Below are 21,188 nucleotides of genomic sequence, written 5' to 3' on the forward strand. Positions count from 1 at the left end.
TGAAGAGACCTGAAAGTGGCACATGGCAGCAGAGTGTGGCGATGGAGACAGCAGCAATGGGAGGCCATACAGGGACCCATGACAGACTCTGGACTTGGCAGCAGCATGAGGAGGCGGTATATAGGGGCCCATGGCAGATTAGGGGCCTGGCAGCAGCTATAGGAGGCCCGTAATCTGCCAGCACCCTATGTCAAAAAATTAAACACACCAGCAGTGTGAGGAGACCTGAAAGTGGCACATGTTTGAGGCATGATTCATGGCGGATTTAGTCAGTTGTGTCAGGAACTGGTGGTTTGAAATCCAGACTAATCCACGCCTGATTCATTTTCACAAACGTGAGTCTCTCCACACTTTGGGTGGACAGTCGTGTCCTCCGCGGAGTTACAATACCTCCTGCCGCACTAAACACGCGCTCCGATGCCACGCTACTGGCCGGGCATGACAGCCTTTCAAGGGCAAATTCAGCTAGTTGGGGCCAAAGGTCAAGTTTCGTTGCCCAGTAGTCAAGGGGATTGTCTACCTCGGTTGGCAGGGTGCTGTCCAAGTAGGCCCAAGCCTGTTGTTTGAGCTCCTGCTCCAGGTCCACCTGATGCTGCTGCTGCTGCTGCGGCTGGTTAGTAGTTTCCTCACTGCGCTGGTGAAGAAAGCTACTCATCATCGACTGCAGACTGAGGCAGCCACTGCTGGTGGAGCTGCCACTGCTCCTACCACCCCACCCCTCCCCTGCTGCCATGCCAGCGGAACGCGAGCGCACAGGGCCCACAGTGTCTGAGGATGGACGTTGGCGCACAAAGGCAGAGACCAACTGACTACATAGGTGGTTTTTATAGTACGTAATTTTGGCCTCCCTCTCAGCAGGTGTGAAAAAGGCCACCATTTTGGACCGGTAGCGAGGGTCCAACAAGGTGGACAGCCAAAAGTCATCCCTCTGTCTGATGGTTATTATTCGGCTGTCGCTACGCAAGCAACCGAGCATGCTATGGGCCATTTGTGCCAAGGAATGCGAGGGACTCCCTGCCTCCATCTCCACAGCATACTGCCACGGTGCGTCTGGGTCCTCTGTCTCCTCCTCCTCCTCCTCTACCAGATGCTCCTGCTCCTCCACTCCTGTCCGCTGAGTGGAAAAACCACCCATTTCACTCAATAATTCCTGAGCACAAATGTCCTCCTCTACCTCCTCCTCTTCTTCCTGTCCTGCCCCCACAGGGGTCATGTGGCGTTGAGATCTGTGCGCCACGTCTACCGCACCCTGACCAGCCATTGTTAACAGCATTTGTTCCAGGACGTGCAACAGAGGAATGACGTCGTTCATCCCATAGTCCTGCCGACTCACGAATAGCGTGGCCTCCTCAAAGGGCCTGAGCAAGCGGCAGGTGTCACGCATGAGCTGCCAATGGCTGACATCTAAGTTACACAGGGGAGTACCTTTATCCGCTTGTAACATCAGGAAATCGGTGATGGCCTTTCGCTGCTCGTAAAGGCGGTCTAACATGTGTAGGGTTGAATTCCACCTTGTTGCAACGTCGCAGATCAGGCGATGCTGTGGAATTCCGTTCTGCCTCTGCAGCTCAATGAGGGTGTTCTTTGCGGTGTAGGAATGGCTGAAATGCATGCACAGTTTACGTGACATTTTAAGGATGTCTTGCAGTGGGATGGTGGATTTTAGGAACCGCTTGACAACCAGATTGAACACGTGAGCCATGCATGGCGCATGGCACAACCTTCCTTGACGCAGAGCAGACACCATGTTCTTTCCGTTGTCAGTCAACATGGTTCCGATTTTTAGTTTGCGCGGAGACAGCCATCTGTCGATTTCTCTGTTCATTACACTCAGCAGTTCCTCCCCTGTGTGACTACGTTCGCCAAGGCATACCAGGTGCAGCACAGCGTGACACCGTTGCGCCCTGCACATGTGATATGCCGGTCGGGTAATGGGACTTGGCACGGGGGTGGCGGCTGAGGACACGGCGGAAAAAGAGGTGGTAGAGGCGGACATGCTTGCTGGACCAAGGACGTGCAAACGTGGAGGCAAAAGCGTCGTGACCTGTCCAAGTTGCTGGTGCGGCTGTGCCGGCACCACGTTCACCCAGTGGGCCGTAAATGACATGTACTGTCCCTGACCGTAGTTACAGCTCCACACGTCGGCGCTGCCGTGCACTTTGGCAGAGACCGACATGCTCAAAGACTGGCCCACCATCTCTTCTACATGTGAATGCAGGGCTGGCACTGCCTTTTGGGCAAAGAAATGACGGCTTGGCACTCTCCACCGCGGCGCGGCACAAGCCATCATTTCTCGGAAAGGTGCTGAGTCCACCAGTTGGAAAGGGAGGGACTGCAGCACCAGCAACTTGGACAGGAGGACGTTCAGCTTTTGCACCGTCGGGTGCGTGCTCGCAAACTGTTGTCTCTTGGATACGGATTCCAAGAAAGACTGTTGACGGAATCCGAGAAGAGGAGTAGCAGGAGAAGGAGCATCTGAACGAGCGGAAGATGCCAATGAGCGACAACTCCCCTCAGCAGAGGTGTTGGAGCCTTGACTGGCTGATAGAGGGCGATTGACGACGTCGGGTGACGGAGCAAGTAACGGAGCGGGTGATGGAGCGGGGGCTGGGGCAGGCAGAACCGCCGTATGTTTATCACGGTTTTCCCAGGCCACCGAATGGTGACGCTGCATATGCTGACGCAACGCTGTAGTCCCAACATGGGCCCCCTGGCCACGCTTGCATTTCTGGCCACATAGTCGACATACGGCTACGTTTACTTCCTCGGGCGGCTTGAGGAAAAATTGCCACACCACCGAGTAGGAAACTTTGCCCCCGCTACTCTTCACTGGCTGACTGCTACTTCCTCCGTGCGCAACGGCACCACTACTGGCCGTGGTGGTAGGCTGCAGTGGAGCTGGTGCTCTACTCCGTGGACGTTTGGCTCCACTGACACTGATGCGACCCTGCTGCTGTCTCCTGGGCAACCCACCGACTGTTTTGCTCGCTGCCAAGCTGCCACCCTCTTCTCCTGATGATGCGGAAGAAATTGCCTGATGACGACGAGGCTGCCAAGTGCGATCAACCTCCTCATCATCAAGTAGGGTCTCCGCCTCACTACTAGCCCCCTCGGCTGCGTCTGGGTCAGGAGACAGACCTGTCTCTAGACCGGCTACCGAGCCACTCTCCTCGCCAGTACTTGTTCGCTTGGCTGCTGAAAAGGCCGATGTCTCCCCCCGTTCCTGACCGCCCTCTGTTAGCTCTTCCTCACTGTACAGTGGGGCTGAGCCCACAGCATGCGATACTTCGCTTGGTGAGGGAACAGCAAAGGACAGGGGCAGGTAGAGGACACGTGATTTCAGTGGGCTTGGTCCCGGGCCATGCCAACTAACGGTTGTGTCTGACGTACCCACCGACCGTTGGCTGTAGGTGTCAGAGGTGACCTGGGAAGAGGAAGACGACCGAGCCAACCAATCAATGACGGCAGGGTTGTCGGTGGAGACACGACCGCTGGATGACACCGGGAGCACTGGCCTCTGGCTGCGAATACTGCTGCCTCGACCCCTTCCTCTGCTGCCACGTCTGCTCGCTCCTAAAACATTGCCTCCTCTGCCACTCCTCTGCATGTTGTCTGACATACTATTTAATTCAACGATTAGGTGTCCCTGAGTAACAATTCTCTGGCACTCAGTAACAATTCTGTCTGTCCCTGAGTATGAATTCTGTGGCCCTGAGTAACAATTATGTGTCTGTGCGAGTAACAATTCTGTGTCTGTGCGAGTAACAATTCTGTGTCTGTGCAAGTAACAATTTTGTGTCTGTGCGAGTAACAATTCTCTGGCACTCAGTAACAATTCTGTCTGTCCCTGAGTAACAATTCTCTGGCACTCAGTAACAATTCTGTCTGTCCCTGAGTATGAATTCTGTGGCCCTGAGTAACAATTCTGTGTCTGTGCGAGTAACAATTCTGTGTCTGTGCAAGTAACAATTTTGTGTCTGTGCGAGTAACAATTCTCTGGCACTCAGTAACAATTCTGTCTGTCCCTGAGTAACAATTCTCTGGCACTCAGTAACAATTCTGTCTGTCCCTGAGTATGAATTCTGTGGCCCTGAGTAACAATTCTGTGTCTGTGCGAGTAACAATTCTGTGTCTGTGCAAGTAACAATTTTGTGTCTGTGCGAGTAACAATTCTCTGGCACTCAGTAACAATTCTGTCTGTCCCTGAGTAACAATTCTCTGGCACTCAGTAACAATTCTGTCTGTCCCTGAGTAACAATTCTCTGGCACTCAGTAACAATTCTGTCTATCCCTGAGTATGAATTCTGTGGCCCTGAGTAACAATTCTGTGTCTGTGCGAGTAACAATTCTGTGTCTGTGCAAGTAACAATTTTGTGTCTGTGCGAGTAACAATTCTCTGGCACTCAGTAACAATTCTGTCTGTCCCTGAGTAACAATTCTCTGGCACTCAGTAACAATTCTGTCTGTCCCTGAGTAACAATTCTCTGGCACTCAGTAACAATTCTGTCTGTCCCTGAGTATGAATTCTGTGGCCCTGAGTAACAATTCTGTGTCTGTGCGAGTAACAATTCTGTGTCTGTGCAAGTAACAATTTTGTGTCTGTGCGAGTAACAATTCTCTGGCACTCAGTAACAATTCTGTCTGTCCCTGAGTAACAATTCTCTGGCACTCAGTAACAATTCTGTCTGTCCCTGAGTAACAATTCTCTGGCACTCAGTAACAATTCTGTCTATCCCTGAGTATGAATTCTGTGGCCCTGAGTAACAATTCTGTGTCTGTGCGAGTAACAATTCTGTGTCTGTGCAAGTAACAATTTTGTGTCTGTGCGAGTAACAATTCTCTGGCACTCAGTAACAATTCTGTCTGTCCCTGAGTAACAATTCTCTGGCACTCAGTAACAATTCTGTCTGTCCCTGAGTAACAATTCTCTGGCACTCAGTAACAATTCTGTCTATCCCTGAGTATGAATTCTGTGGCCCTGAGTAACAATTCTGTGTCTGTGCGAGTAACAATTCTGTGTCTGTGCAAGTAACAATTTTGTGTCTGTGCGAGTAACAATTCTCTGGCACTCAGTAACAATTCTGTCTGTCCCTGAGTAACAATTCTCTGGCACTCAGTAACAATTCTGTCTGTCCCTGAGTAACAATTCTCTGGCACTCAGTAACAATTCTGTCTGTCCCTGAGTAACAATTCTCTGGCACTCAGTAACAATTCTGTCTGTCCCTGAGTAACAATTCTCTGGCACTCAGTAACAATTCTGTCTGTCCCTGAGTATGAATTCTGTGGCCCTGAGTAACAATTCTGTGTCTGTGCGAGTAACAATTCTGTGTCTGTGCAAGTAACAATTTTGTGTCTGTGCGAGTAACAAATCTCTGGCACTCAGTAACAATTCTGTCTGTCCCTGAGTAACAATTCTCTGGCACTCAGTAACAATTCTGTCTGTCCCTGAGTAACAATTCTCTGGCACTCAGTAACAATTCTGTCTGTCCCTGAGTATGAATTCTGTGGCCCTGAGTAACAATTCTGTGTCTGTGCGAGTAACAATTCTGTGTCTGTGCGAGTAACAATTTTGTGTCTGTGCGAGTAACAATTCTCTGGCACTCAGTAACAATTCTGTCTGTCCCTGAGTAACAATTCTCTGGCACTCAGTAACAATTCTGTCTGTCCCTGAGTAACAATTCTCTGGCACTCAGTAACAATTCTGTCTATCCCTGAGTATGAATTCTGTGGCCCTGAGTAACAATTCTGTGTCTGTGCGAGTAACAATTCTGTGTCTGTGCAAGTAACAATTTTGTGTCTGTGCGAGTAACAATTCTCTGGCACTCAGTAACAATTCTGTCTGTCCCTGAGTAACAATTCTCTGGCACTCAGTAACAATTCTGTCTGTCCCTGAGTAACAATTCTCTGGCACTCAGTAACAATTCTGTCTGTCCCTGAGTATGAATTCTGTGGCCCTGAGTAACAATTCTGTGTCTGTGCGAGTAACAATTCTGTGTCTGTGCAAGTAACAATTTTGTGTCTGTGCGAGTAACAATTCTCTGGCACTCAGTAACAATTCTGTCTGTCCCTGAGTAACAATTCTCTGGCACTCAGTAACAATTCTGTCTGTCCCTGAGTAACAATTCTCTGGCACTCAGTAACAATTCTGTCTGTCCCTGAGTATGAATTCTGTGGCCCTGAGTAACAATTCTGTGTCTGTGCGAGTAACAATTCTGTGTCTGTGCAAGTAACAATTTTGTGTCTGTGCGAGTAACAATTCTCTGGCACTCAGTAACAATTCTGTCTGTCCCTGAGTAACAATTCTCTGGCACTCAGTAACAATTCTGTCTGTCCCTGAGTAACAATTCTCTGGCACTCAGTAACAATTCTGTCTGTCCCTGAGTAACAATTCTCTGGCACTCAGTAACAATTCTGTCTGTCCCTGAGTAACAATTCTCTGGCACTCAGTAACAATTCTGTCTGTCCCTGAGTAACAATTCTCTGGCACTCAGTAACAATTCTGTCTGTCCCTGAGTAACAATTCTCTGGCACTCAGTAACAATTCTGTCTGTCCCTGAGTAACAATTCTCTGGCACTCAGTAACAATTCTGTCTGTCCCTGAGTAACAATTCTGTCTGTCCCTGAGAATGAATTCTGTGGCCCTAAGAATTCTCTGGCACTCAGTAACAATTCTGTCTGTCCCTGAGTAACAATTCTCTGGCACTCAGTAACAATTCTGTCTGTCCCTGAGTAAAAATTCTGTGGCCCTAATAACGTTTCTGTGGCCCTAAGTAACAATTCTCTGGCACTGAGTAACAATTCTGTCTGTCCCTGAGTATGAATTCTGTGGCCCTAACTAGCGTTTCTTTGTCCCTAAATAACGATTCTGTGGCCCTCATTAACAAGTCTGTGTCCCTGAGTAATGGTTCTCTGTCCCTAAGTAACTTCTCTCTGTCCCCAATTCTCGTTTCTGTGGCCCTAACTCTGTCCCTGTCCCTAGTACAGAGCGGTCTGCCTCTGTTCAATGACTGCAGGCAAATGAAGATTTCCAAAATGGCCGCTATATATACCTCGACCATTACACAGTGCTGGCTGGCTGGCTGCTGATTGGCTGATGCGATCACATGTCGTTGAGGAATGCATTATGGGGCAGCGCGCCTTGTCTGCGCGCCTTCCCCGACATCCCCGCTCCGTCGCCGCACATGTCAGCCGCCATTTTCGGAAAAATTTCGATTCGCGCGTCCGAATTAGGCTGTTTTTCGGATTCGGCACGAATCGAAATTTTTCCGATATTCGACTCGAATTCCACTTCGGATACTTCGATTCGCTCATCTCTAGTTGTCACCTGTGCAATAAGTCCATCCGTGACACTTCCTGACTACTAAATATTCCACGGCCAACTGTTAGTGGGATTATAACAAAGTGGAAGAAACTGGGAACAACAACAACTCAGCTACCAAGTGGTAGGACACGGAAAATGACAGAGCGGGGTCAGCGCATGCTGAAGCACACAGTGCGCAGAAGTCGCCAACTGTCTGCAGAGCCAAGAGCTAAAGATTTGCAAACTTGGTGTGGCCTTCAGATTAGCACAACAACAGTGCGTAGAGAGCTTCATGGAATGGGTTTCCATGGCCGAGCAGCTGCATCCAAGCCTTACATCACCAAGTGCAATGCAAAGAGTCAGATGCCGTGGTGTTCGTTGGAGTGATGAATCATGCTTCTCTGTCTAGCAATCCGATGGACGTGTCTGGGTTTGGTGGTTGCCAGGAGAACGGTACTTCCCTGACTGCATTGTGCCAAGTGTAAAGTTTGGTGGAGGGGAACTATGGTGTGGGGTTGTTTTTGAGGGGTTGGGCTTGGCCCCCTAGTTCCAGTGAAGGGAACTCTTAAGGCATCAGCATACCAAGACATTTTGGACAATTTCATGCTCCCAACTTTGTGAGAACAGTTTGGGGATGGCCCCTTCCTATTCCAACATGACTGCGCACCAGTGCACAAAGCAAGGTCCATAAAGACATGGATGAGCGAGTTTGGAGTGGAGAAACTTGACTGGACTGCACAGAGTCCTGACCTCAACCCCATAGAACACCTTTGCGATGAATTAGAGCGGAGACTGTGAGCCAGACCTTCTCATCCAACATCAGTGCCTGACCTCACAAATGTGCTTCTGGAAGAATGGTCAAACCTTCCCATAGACACCCTCCTAAACCTTGTGGACGGCCTTCCCAGAAGAGTTTAAGCTGTTATAGCTGCAAAGGGCGGGGCCAACTCAATACTGAACCCTACGAACTAAGACTGGGATGCCATTAAAGTTCATGTGCGTGTAAAGGCCGGCCGACCAATACTTTTGGCAATGCAGTGTATATACTGTATACCATAACTTATACCCAAGTTGTACATTCACTGGACAGTGTGTAAGTAGTTTGGTTAGGCCGCACTATACACTAAGAGGAAGAGGTAATGCAGGTTTTAAATTGAAAAAAACCCATCAGTGCTTTATTTCAGAGACAGAAGATACAAATATTTTTGAGTGCCAGAGCTCTGGAGCAGGCTGCCAACTAGAAGACAGAGCAGAGTTTAACCTGCAGCATACATTACAAATGTTGCAACTGAGGTTTAGTTGTGAAAACATGGGGTCTGTTTATAAACATTTGTTGGCAATCCAGTAGAGGCCACAGAAGTTGATAATTGTGGTAAATACCCTTCAGGAAACATTGCAAATTTTGTAGCTGATCCCCAGCTTCAGAAACTTTAAATGTGGCGTGTTACAGGGTCTGGGATAAAATTGCACACAGCAGTAGTAGTTTTTTTGCCTGAATAGGGTGGTTGTGGGCACCAGGAAAGTCTGGTAGGAAAATAAGTTAATGTCCCTTGGAAAATTCCTCTATTGGGTTTGGACTTCATGCTACAAAAGAGATTGGCCTGGCATCCCTGGTCTACAAGTCCACCTACCCAAATACTTGTGTGGCCAGGTGCTTGGCTAAGAATGGAGAGTGAGAGAAACACGGACTACAGCTGCTCTCTGTAGCTGCTGCCCTGCAGTGCTGAACTAGTAACAGCAGGCAGCACTGCACTGTGGGAACTGTAGTCCTGAGAAGAGACTCTACTGTGCAATCAAAAGCTTTTGAACTGCATTCCCCAGGGAGAAATTGCCAAAAGGGAGGGGAAAAATCTTCATTAACCTGGGCTGTACAGGACACAGCTTCCTCTTGCTGTGAGGGGGACCTGGTAGTGCAAATTGCTGCATATTCAGTGTGCACCATGACTTCTGCATACAGGTGGATTGAGTGGGATCTATAGTGCTGAGTTTGGGGTTGCCAACAGAATCACCTCTGTGCACAGCAGAGGATGGACTAATCATTGTATGTGACTGGATGGTGAGCTGCAATATCACTGTGACTGGGGAGCTGCTGTAGTGGGGATTTACTATCTGCTACTAGAGAGAAAGAGACTGAGCCCTTTAGGAACTGACCATACAGCCATCAAGTAGCCTCATTTGCTACCTGCAAGGTTGACTGGGACTATTCTCGTGTACACCAATGGTACAACTGGGCCCCAGCTGAAGAGTTAGGACTGAAGATTGCCCCTTTACAGCTGCTACACAGAGACCTTCCCTTATTGCTTATACTAGGAGGCACGTCTCCTGTCTGCTGCCCATCCATATGTTTTTGGATATCTGTACTATCTGCTGCCATTCCTGACCTTTATGTTCATGGATTACAAGTCGTCATGACTTATCCAGATTGATTTCCATTTTGTTTCTTCAATCACTGTATGGTAGGTCTACTGTATTCTATCTTGAGTACACTAGCGACATTCTACAACAAGAGTATTTAGTTTTGTGTATAATGTCCTGGGGGCAACCTAGTGCTAGTAGGTCTGCTTGCCTTAACCACTACCCCGCCACCGTATAGCAGATATACTGCAACACGACGGCATGGGTGTGCAAAATCACTTATTTATACACGTGGTTTTAATTTCTGGGTAGGGGGCATGCATGAGCCGCACGTGCGCCCTACCCGCGTCGCTGTTCGAGGCTGCTGATGTCAATCACCAGGTCCCGGCCAGTGATTACTCACCGGCACCCGGTGATTTCCGACAATAACAGACGGGGACGAAGACTGTTTTGCTTACAAACAGTCTTCCTCCATGTCAGCTCAGGCACACTGCTCGGGATACCTATCAGTGTGCTTACAGTGAAGCGCACACCCCCTGCCTTCTAGTAAAACACTACCATCACATAGTTAACCCTTTGATCGCCCCTCACATTAACCCCTTCCTGCCCAGTGTCATTAGTACAGTGTCAGTGATGTTTTTTAGCACTGATCACTGTATTGGTGTCACTGGGGATGTCAGCGACACCAAGTTAGTCCTCCCCAGTGTCGGAATGCCCGCCGCAGTCCCGCTAAATGATCGCCGCCATTACTAGTAGGAAAAAAAAATCCCAGTATCTATACCGCCATTTGTAAATGCTATAACTTTCACGTAAACCAACTAATTTACATGCATTGGGATTGTTTTTAGCAAAGACATGAAGCAGAATATATTTTGGCCTAAATTTATGACGAAATTAGATATTTAAAATTTTTTTACTGAACATGTTTAACCTCCCTAGCGATATGATTATGTCCATATTTCTGTGCTCAAAGCGGTAAACTTTTTGCATGGAAATATGTCTTTTTATTGTAGGCCTGTAATTTTTAGGAATAACTCATTGAAATCTGTCCGAACAAGAGTCTAGTAAACATCCCGGGTATGATAAAATTTCAAACACTAAATCATAAATTATAATATAATAATCATAAAAAATAATAAATGTAATTCAATAATGTAATCAAACCAAAAACACTGAAATGTGAAATAGAGCGCCAAGTTCGCACATTGCTGAGCTTAGTTGCAGAATCGTTTTCAGTGTCTGATGAGGAATTTCCCCAAGAATCATTATCACTCAATTCTGCAAGTGGTTCTAATTTACTATCGCTGTTCTCTAGCCGGTCCAAAACCGCTTTTGACCTAAAGGGACTCTTTTTGGACGCCATGGACTTTTCTCAGTTTCCAGGCAGAAAGAACAGTAAAAATGCAGGCAGGGCGCCGGACAAAGCACTCGGGACAAAATGTATGTGAAATGGTTTGATACAGGAATGTTATACTATGTGATTTTAGTGAATGTCACTTTTAAAAATTTTTAATTTCCCGCCGGTTCCATCCCCCGTATGTCCTGACGCTCGCAGGGAATGGAACCCGGAAGACAGATGCCAACATCGGCCGGATGAGATAGCCGGGGATGCTGCAGGGGGGACATCGCGGGAGAGTAGGACAAGGTAAGTGCAGGATTGATCCTGGAGCAACGCTGCAGGGTAATCCCGAGTGTAGCTCGGGGTTACTGTTTGTGGTACTGAAACTTTACCCCGAGCTACACTCGGGAATACCGCCAGGGGGGTTAATAGCAAAAAGTCCAAAATATTGTTTTTTTCTCAAAATTGTCAGGGAGGAACCTCCCTCTCTGGATGGACTCGGAGCAACACAGCTTCTGGAAGAAAATACTCCCCATGCGGGGTCAAAACAAAAAAGTGCCCATAGTGTAATATAGTTTGGGTAAAACGAATGTTTATTGCAAGAATAAGGATGCATCCAGTGTGTGTCAATTTGAACGGCAGATAACAGTGATAACACTAACCGTCCCTGAAAGGAGATGGCCGCCGGAGCTCCACGATGCTCCGACGGCATGACATCAACGGCGCGAGCTTATTTATGTCCACCTGGTTATATTAATTTTCATTGTATTTTATCATATTTAATAATCTTACTTATTTCTATGGCATTTATTGTTTAAAAATGGTGTATTATGTAGTGTGGGTGTACTAATGGGTTATTTAGTAACTGAGTCTTTGCAATAATGGGGCTTATTACATATAGAATACATGAATTAGCCATTTTAGAGCTGTATATTATGGCTAGTATTGGCCAATTTAGTGTTTTCAACATTTTTTTTTTATGCCCCATTACCATTTTATTTTAAGCGATTTTTTTTTTTTTCTTTTTTTAATTTTGTTTTTATTTCTATTATTTATGCCACATTATCATGTTGGCATTTTATTGATCTATTTTCAATAAAGTTCATCTTTTAATATTTAGATATTATATGCAAGAGTTTTTCTTTTCTGTTGATAAAATAGCAGTATTTATTCATTAGCATGATTTCCCAGTTAGCTAGGAGTTAATATCTCCGATGGAAGTTTCTGTTCATCATCGTCCTGGGAATATACACCTAGCCTGTATATGAAGCCAGTGTAAGTTCTTACATATTAGGGAAAATGGCCTCCGGAGGAAGCATAGGGCTACAAGAAAATGGAGAATCAGTGACCGCCCTAATGGGGCAGAGTCATCGCATAAGGCCCTATAAATAGTACAGGAATCCTCCTATCGCGCTATCCTGACGAAGCCACGTGACATTGTGGAGTAACGCGTAGAGCGCGGTGACGTACTTCCGGTTACGCACATCCGGCAGACGCCATTCTTGGACACCCAGCACCTTGCAGTACACCCACAGCACATGGGAGACCAGCTGTATGAGATCTGCAATACTGTGAGTGTTCTCTTTTGGCTTGTTTTCATCTGCTATATGGAATAAATGGTATTTCACTATGGAGGCTCTCTTTGTTTACCTCTCTATGGCCTTGTGATAATCCTGGGGGTATTACCATCTGAGGGCATAATTGACCTGGCAGAGGAGATTGAGTGGTACTACAGGAGCATTATAACAGAGATCCCCAGTCTGGTGGAGCATTATTACTTACAGCATTGTGGCCCTTAGGGGTCACATGGTTAAGGTGAGGAGGCACTTTAGCCACTTTTGGATTACGATACACACGTGTGGCATGCTAACACGCATCATGTTTGGAGTGAAGAATTGAAGCACTGACATCACGGTGTTTGTTTGCACATGAAATGTCAATCACTTGTTTTTGCACTTTGTGGATTTTTATCTTTAACCAACATTAATATTCATACTGAGCACCTGTCGCTTTCAGTTAGAGCGTGCAATGTCATTGTGTATTACTTTTACTTTGCATGTATTGTATTTTGGCACGATCTAGTCAGCAAACGCATGACCTGTCTTGCACTCTCAGCACTTATATATTTTTTTGGGGGGGAATACTTAGCACTAGTCATTTGTATCTTTCAATACAGCGTGGTCACTTTATATGCATTTTATATTTTTATATCATTGTACTTTATACTGTATATTTAGTTCTTTATGTGAAGCGCTTCACCAACATTGTTTTTTTTTTTTTTTGTGTCCAGGTAAAGCCTTATCAAATACCACAAGCTCAGAGACAGACAATAGCAGATGAAGTTTGGAAAAAGCTGGATTATGGAGGTTCAAGTGTAAGTAGTTGAGTCCTAAAAAGCTTGTTCCCAAACCTAACAGCTCAATCTGCTTCTGTAGTGACTTTAGAAAGCTGAATGAGGTGTCAAAATTCAATGCGTTTCCTATGCATTAAGTAAGCTGGCAGTGGTGGCAGGCCAGGATAGCTGGCAAGAGGTGGTAATAGCGGCAGCTGAATAGAGGTGAGCACCAAAATAGACCAAAAGGGCCAAGAGAGGCGACAGGAGCATGTAATGGTGATCCCATACCCCTGCAGCAGTGGAATCTCTCCTCACCAACTGCTTTTCAAATTAGTTCACAAGTCAACTGCCGCGGATGTCAATCACCAGGTCCCGGTTGGTGATTACGCACCGGCACCCTGTGATTACCGACAATCACCGACGGGGACAAAGACTGTTTTGTTTACAGTCTTCCTCCCTGTCAGCTCAGGCACACTGCTCGGGATGGCTGTGCACAGCACAGCCATCTCGATCAGTGTGCTTACAGTGAAGCACACACCCCCCGTTGTTAGGAGTTAACAAGTCAGCTGCTTGTCAAATGTGTTAGAAGTTAACTTTCTCTGAACTCCTCCTCAATTCTGACATGTTAAGATGAGGATGAGCCTGGGAAGAAGGACATCCCACAGGGGACACAAAGGCGGAGAGGCGGTTAGAGCAACAAACATTTTGTGCTGGGGATGAGAGTATTTGTGCTAGGAGGGGGAGGGAGAAGAGAAGAGAATTAGTGTTGGATGTGAGAATATGGGGGGGGGGGGATTTTTGCTGAAAGAGGAAAATGGGGGAGTTGTGCTGGGAGGGGGAATGTGAAGGTAATGGGGTAAGATTTGCTCTAAGAGGGGAATTTAGGGGGAAATGTGCCAGGAGGGGTGATGGGGGGGGGGTTGTGGTGGAAATTGGAAAGAGGGGATTTGTGCCGGGAGGGATGATTTGGGTGTGGTGGGGGGTAAGATTTCTTCTAGGAGGGAAAATTTGGAGTGTTGTGCTAGGAGGGGATTTTGGGGGGGATTTGTGCTGAAAGAGGGGAAGGGAGGAGTTGTGCTGAGAGAGATTGGGTAGCACGGGATTTGTGCTAGGAGGGGAATTTGAGGAGCAGCAAGGGTAAGATTTGTTCTAGGAGGGGAAATCTGGGGGGGCATGCTAGGAGGGGTGATTTGGGAGGTTTTGTGCTGGGAGGGATAGGGGATTTGCCCTGGGGAGGATTTGGGAAGTGGCAGGAGGTAAGATTTGTATTCGGAAGCAAAATTGTGTGGGAATTCGTGCCAGTAGGGTGATCTGGAGGGGATTTGTGCTGGGGGAGACTGGGTAGTAGGGGATTTGGGGTAGGAATGGGAATTTGAGGGGGCAGCAAGATTTGTTCTAGGAGGAGAAATTTGAGAAGAGGGGTGCTAAGAGGGGTGATGGGGGGATTGTGCTGGAGGGGATGGAGGGAAGAGAGTTTGTGTTGGGGGGGGGTTGGGGGGTTGTGCTAGAAAAGGTGATTTAGGAGAGGGGGATTTGTGCTAGGAGGGGTGATTTTGGGGGGTTGTGCTAGGAGGGGGGATTTGGGGGGAGAGGGAATTTGAGCTGGGTGGGAGGGGTAAACATTTGTGTTGGGAGGGGGGAATTCAGCTGAAAGGGATTTGTACTAGGAAGGGATTTTTATTTGGGGAGAATTTTGACTTTCAAAGGGTATTTATTTCTAGTGGGTAAGTGTGCAGATTAGTGCTCAATGTTTTTTGGGGGGAGGGGATTTTGCTGACACATAATGCTCATACATCTTGGTAGGAGAGGGTGCAGTTTGGCATCTTTACCCTGAGAACTAGATGACCTTATTTCGGCACTGATGGTGGAAGCCCAGCAGTGGTGGCAGGAGCTGATAATGGTGACAGGCCAAAGTGAGGGCACAGGGCAGGAGAGGTGTCAGGAGTAGGTAATGATGGCAGGAGAGATGACAGTTGCTGGTAATGTGGCAGACCAGCCAGGGTGGCAGTTGCAGGTGATGGTGATAGACTGCTCTACAACCTGACACATAGTGAAATTACTTTGATGCAGTTGGCCAGCTTGAACATGTATTGCAGTATATGTGAAATAAATATCCCTGTTTTTATACATTTATGCAGTTATGCAGTTGTTTATAGTAAATGCCAAAACCCAAGTCTGTAATCATAAAAAAAATCTACAAATGCATATAAAAACTATTAAGCAAAACAGTGCATCCGGACAGACATGGGAAGGGATCTGCAAAGAAGATTAGGATAAAAAATAAAAAACACAAAACATAAAACTGGAGTTTCATTTAAATGTGTCTTACCATATTCTTTCACCTCAAAATGCGTTTTGTAAATCTGATAAGAGTGGTCCTTAAACATTGCGGTTATATTCCAAACTCCCAAACTGTAAGATAAAGAAATAGAAGGTGTAAATTTAACACATAGGATGTTCACTATAATAAGTGATGTTAAATAAGCACACACATTCAATCACGTGCAAGTTATCAAGGACCTGGCTACCAGTTTACAGGGGTATGATGGTGGGAACATACCTACTTACCAGTAGGGGTTGGCCCCTTTCCATTATGCCCCCTATCTCAAAGAAACCAGTCATTCTTTGCACAAGGTAACCGGATATCGTATGTAGTCTCCAGCGCCTCAGGATATGCACAGCCAAAAGGGAAGCCAAGGGTACCAGGACAGCGACAACCAAAGGAAATGCTTCAGGGGTGCAGCCCTCCTCAGACGGGGAAATCAGCCACTGGATGGAGAGAAAACAGGTGGCGCACACACCTAGTGCATTATCCAAGGTTTATTGTAGGAGTGAAAGAATAATAAAAACATATTCACAGACGAAGCATGTATCTAAAAAGCATAGAAAAATGACAATGGCCATAACGGCAGGCAAGGTGTTCTCACTGTCAGTGCGGTCAAATGGCTGACGCGTTTCGGGGACGAATCCCTTTCCTCAGAGCTGATGACCAGCCTCTGATGCAGATGTATGATGAATGAAGAGTAGGAGCCTTGCTGTTGATGCATCACCTTGCCTGCCGTTTTGGCCATTGTCATTTTTCTATGCTTTTTAGATACATGCTTCGTCTGTGAGTATGTTTTTATTATTCTTTCACTCCTACAATAAACCTTGGATAATGCACTAGGTGTGTGCGCCACCTGTTTTCTCTCCATTCTTTGCATAAGGAGCTGAGGTGAACGCAGTGCAATGTGCGTAAAGCATGACAGGATAAAAGTGGAATGGGTATTTCCAAAAAGGGTTAAAAATGGTGTATGTGGAATGGAACGAGGACTGAAAACAATGATCATGATGTAATGGGAATATATATATGTAAAACATAATATCATTAGAATAGGTAGTCATTATTTAAAGTCCTTGTAAGCAGCTAAGTTAGAAGGCAGCCCGCCAATGAAGAGCTAGAGAGAGCCCTGTGGAAAATCAAAAAAGTAGACGGCGGCACCCTCTAAGTACAGCAATAAAACTCTTTAATATGACTTTAAAATGTAATATACCTATAGGCCACTCACAAAGGCATTGTGGGAAAGTGCTTGTAATCTGAAATAATAGGCATCCGCTGTGTGAAGGAACGTGAGCCTCTACACGTGCAGGACAGTCCGGTGTTAGGCGGCGATGCTGGTGGCTGCCAGCATTTCTTCCGAGTTTCGGGACTTCCTCTGGACAGAGAAGACATCGCTTCCTGTCACAGGATGGCAGGGTGTGGCGCGCATTCAGAGCATGCATGCTCCCTCTTCAGGCCTTCAGAACTCGGAGAAAATGTTGGGAGCCACCAGCATCACCACCTAACCCCAGACCGTCCTGCATGTATAGAGGCTCATGTTCCTTCACACAGCAGATGCCTATTTCAGATTACAAGCGCTTTCCCACCATGCCTTTGTGTGTGGCCTCTATTACATTTTTAAGTCACATTAAAGAGTTTTATTGCTGCACTTAGAGGGCGCCACCTTCTTTTCTGAAAAGCATGACAGCTGGTGACAATTGGTATTTTTCCTTATAACAAATGAACATGTTCACAACGTTGCTTTCCAATTTTAATTTTACCATATGCATGTATTTATCACCAATGTATAGACTCTTTTCCATGATATTGTAGCGATATCTCCATAGGGGCCACTGGTAATAGTTGGTTCTTCTCTAATAGTACAAAGGCTGCCCACCACCGCAAGCACCAGTCCATTCACACTGGCACCAATAACTCAGTCTAAGGGATGTCTTCTTGACATTTATTGCTTGAGAAACTTTAAACAGAAGAGGGGTTAGGGCATGAGATACTCCAAAGAACAATTAGCAAATAGCTGTGAGAGGACAATCTCCTACTTAGCACAATACTATACACCTGTGCTAGGATGGATACACATATACACAAAAAGTAGCTGTAAAGTGCTCCTGCAGACATAATTCTAGTGTCAAAAAAGTTCTTACAGCACTGTGTAGGATATATAATGCAATCAATCAATATATAATAAAGAAAAAATGTAAAACATGTTTATTATCATAAAGTTTTGCACTCACATTCAGGTGGGCAAATCAACACTGTGTGCAAAGTATCATCCTGTCCCGGGAACAGGTATACTTCCTGGTGGGAACGTTTCAATGCCCCAGACGACATCATATGTGACGAAACATGTTGGGTAGGAGCTTGTGCATCTGACATTTACACGCTGCCCTGTAACACCAGGAAGTGTACTTGTTCCCGGGACAGGAGGATACTTTACACACATCGCTGATTTGCCCACCTGAATGTGAGTGCAATACTTTATGATAATAAACGTGTTTTATGGTTTTATGCAATGGTCACCCCTTTGTCTTTCTTTGCATGGCCATACTGAGAGGTATTATCGTGAGATTAAGAATGAGGAGGAATTGAAGGTGATACCTCTATCCAGTACCATGCTATAACATCTTCCATTTCCGAGGGATTCGGTGGATATCTTCTCATGCGTGTGTGCCCCTTATATAAGGATCCATATGTTCTGGTGAGAATCCTACCATTTTCTGGGGGTGGAGCACTAATTACATTGAAGACACTTGGTGATCTATTATATGGTTCACAACACTGGGACTATTCATTTCAATATTTTGGACTTATTTATGTTATCACTTATATGGATGTGACAAATTCTGAGTTGTGACACTTGAGCGTGGCAATCTATCTATAATACTGATCTGCAAAGACTGAGGACTTTCTAAGAAAAGAACAGTCCAGGATCTGTTTCTGTACATAGGAAGGAAGTTGTGTCCCCTTCATTGATTCAAGCCAAACTGGAAATACCATTATCCCTTTTACCCCATCCAAGTTATTTCCCCTATTAAAATAACCAAACCATGCTTACAGACTGTTCACTGACTGTGCATGAAAGTGTGAAAAATGCCTGTTGCCTGGCTGTGCAGATCTTAGGGGCACCCATAACACAGTTGCCCTCTCAAGAGTAGCGCTACATTTACATTTAGAGGCTTCTTCAGGGAAATGTCCTGCCCACCTTCCTGTCAAAGCTGTCACAAATAGCAAAGGGAAATGCTCCTCATCTCCTTCTTAGTTCTGACATGTCATAGGACACGGCTCAGGGGAACCTTTAAAATATTTCCCTTCACTCTGGTGGGCGCAGCATGATAGGCCAATGGGGGGTTGTGTTGTCCGGGAGTGCTGGAGAACTCTGTTGCTTATAGAAACCAATCAGGTTATCGTTTTTGCTCTCTAACATTCAAAACAAAAATGTCAGCTGGAATTGGATTGGGTGTTTTGTATGGCAATTGGCCTTTACCATTGGTGGTCAGGTACTGAGAAAGACATTTCAAATACATTTTAGAAGAACATGAGTGAGTCATCCAGCAAACAGCCATCCATATACTGTAAATGTTGGGGTCAGCTTTTTTTTAACCATATCTCTTTAAACCCCTCCCACTATTAGCACAATTAGGACACACCCACAATTTTCTGCAGCTTGCTACATACACCACATCCTGTTTTTTTTTAACCATATCCCTTTTATGCCCTGCCTACTGTTAGCACAGTTAGGCTATAATCCCCTAATGCCACATTTAATACAAAGCTGCATCATTACTTCAAAGAACCCAAAAGTAGGGATGAGCTTAAAGCGGAAATACACCGCATCTCAGCACCGCAAAGCAAAAATGCTGTTTAATTCATTTTTAATATTCAAAGCAACCCCATCCATCCATGTCTCCATGCTTTTTTTTGCTGAAAAGTCACTTTGAAAAAAAAACCCTAGCATTTCTGGTCATGGCCATCTTGAGTAAGGGCAATTTATTCATGGAGTGATTACTTCCTGGAATTCATCTGCCCTTAGCGCAGGCATTCAGGCCGGAGGGTGTGCTTAGCTGAGAAAACCACTCCTGAAGACTCCTGGGATGTTTTAACACTTGTAAAATGCCCATACTAAAGCTCCGTAACGCCTGTCTAACACCCATACTAATGCTAGAGGGGAGTTTTTGAAGAGTTAGAAATTTAGTAAAGTGTGAACAAGCCCTTTGTTTCATTTTTCGTTTTCAATGCGATTCAAATTTTTCAGCCATATTCAGATTTGATTCAAATTGAAAATATCAAATTGAGTCAAATTTGATTTGATTTAAATGCCGTTAAGCCGTGGTTCCCAAATTTTTCAAAGTCTATGAATTGTAAGATCTAAATCTAAGAATTGTTACAGAAAACAAAATTGCACCATCTATGGCCAACTTAAACCTTTAACCACTTCAAGTCCGAACACTTTCACCCCCTTCCTGTCCAGGCCAATTTTCAGCTTTTAGCGCTGTCACACTTTGAATAACAATTACGGTCATGCAACACTGTACCCATGTGAAATTTGTATCATTTTTTTTAGACTAATAGAGATATCTATTAGTGGTATTTAATCACCACTGGATTTTTTATTTTTTGCTATATAAATGAAAAAAATACAGAAAATTTTGAAAAAATTATTTTTTTGCTTAGTTTTTGTTATAAAATTTTGCAAATAAATAATACTTCTTCATAAATGTAGACCAAAATGTATTCTGTTACATTTTGGGGGTAAAAATAACCCAAATCAGTGTATATTATTTAGTCTGTGTGAAAGTTACAGAGTCTACAAATTATGGGATATATATATCTGAAAATTGATCAGTTGAGACCCTAAAATGCTAAAATTCATTAGACAGTGATCAGGATGTTGGTATGGGGTATGGGGTGATCAGGATGTTGGTATGAGGTATAGCGGTGATCAGGATGCTGGTATGAGGTATAGCGGTGATCAGGATGTCGGTATGGGGTGATCAGATCACTGGTATGGGGTGATCAGGATGTTGGTATGGGGTGATCAGATCACTGGTATGGGGTGATCAGGATGTTGGTATGGGGTATGGGGTGATCAGGATGCTGGTATGGGGTATGGCGGTGATCAGGATGCTGGTATGGCGGTGTTCATGACACTGGTATGAGGTATGGCGGTGATCAGAACGCTGGTATAACGGTGTTCAGGACGCTGGTATGGGGTATGGCGGTGATCAGGACACTTATGGCATATGGGGTGATCAGAATGCTGGTATGGGGGAAGGCAGTGATCAGGATGCTGGTATCGTCTATGGCATTGTTTAGGGCACTTTTATGGTGTATGGTGAAGAGTAGGGCACCGCTATGGCATGTGGCTGTGATCAGGATGCTGGTATAACATATGGCGGTGATCAGGACGCTGGTATGATGTATGGCTGTGATCAGCACGTTGGTATGGCATCTAGCGGTGATCATGGTGCTTGTATGGGGTATGTTAGTGATTAGGATGTTGGTATGGAAGTGATCAGGACATTGGTATTGTGCATAACGGTGT

At 45.6% G+C, this 21,188-nt stretch overlaps 1 protein-coding gene and 1 long non-coding RNA gene across 2 annotated transcripts in view; one reads left to right on the forward strand and one right to left on the reverse strand.

Moving 5' to 3' along the window:
• The window catches only part of LOC149442414 (uncharacterized), a 167,122-nt gene extending 153,478 nt beyond the window's left edge, over positions 1-13,644 (forward strand). The window contains exon 3 of the long non-coding RNA XR_016307194.1: positions 13,285-13,644. This is a non-coding gene — a long non-coding RNA (uncharacterized LOC149442414). The remainder of the gene's footprint in view (positions 1-13,284) is intronic.
• The window catches only part of LOC149442413 (A.superbus venom factor 1-like), a 476,989-nt gene that overhangs the window by 384,955 nt on the left and 70,846 nt on the right, over positions 1-21,188 (reverse strand). Inside the window, exon 7 of the mRNA XM_089656130.1 lies at positions 15,659-15,741. Coding sequence (XP_089512256.1) covers positions 15,659-15,741 — 83 coding nt within the window. The remainder of the gene's footprint in view (positions 1-15,658; positions 15,742-21,188) is intronic.

This window comes from Staurois parvus, unplaced genomic scaffold (genome assembly GCF_062004578.1).
Source record: "Staurois parvus isolate SC_StPar_1 unplaced genomic scaffold, SC_StPar_1.0 ptg000887l, whole genome shotgun sequence".
Classification (NCBI taxonomy): domain Eukaryota; kingdom Metazoa; phylum Chordata; class Amphibia; order Anura; family Ranidae; genus Staurois; species Staurois parvus.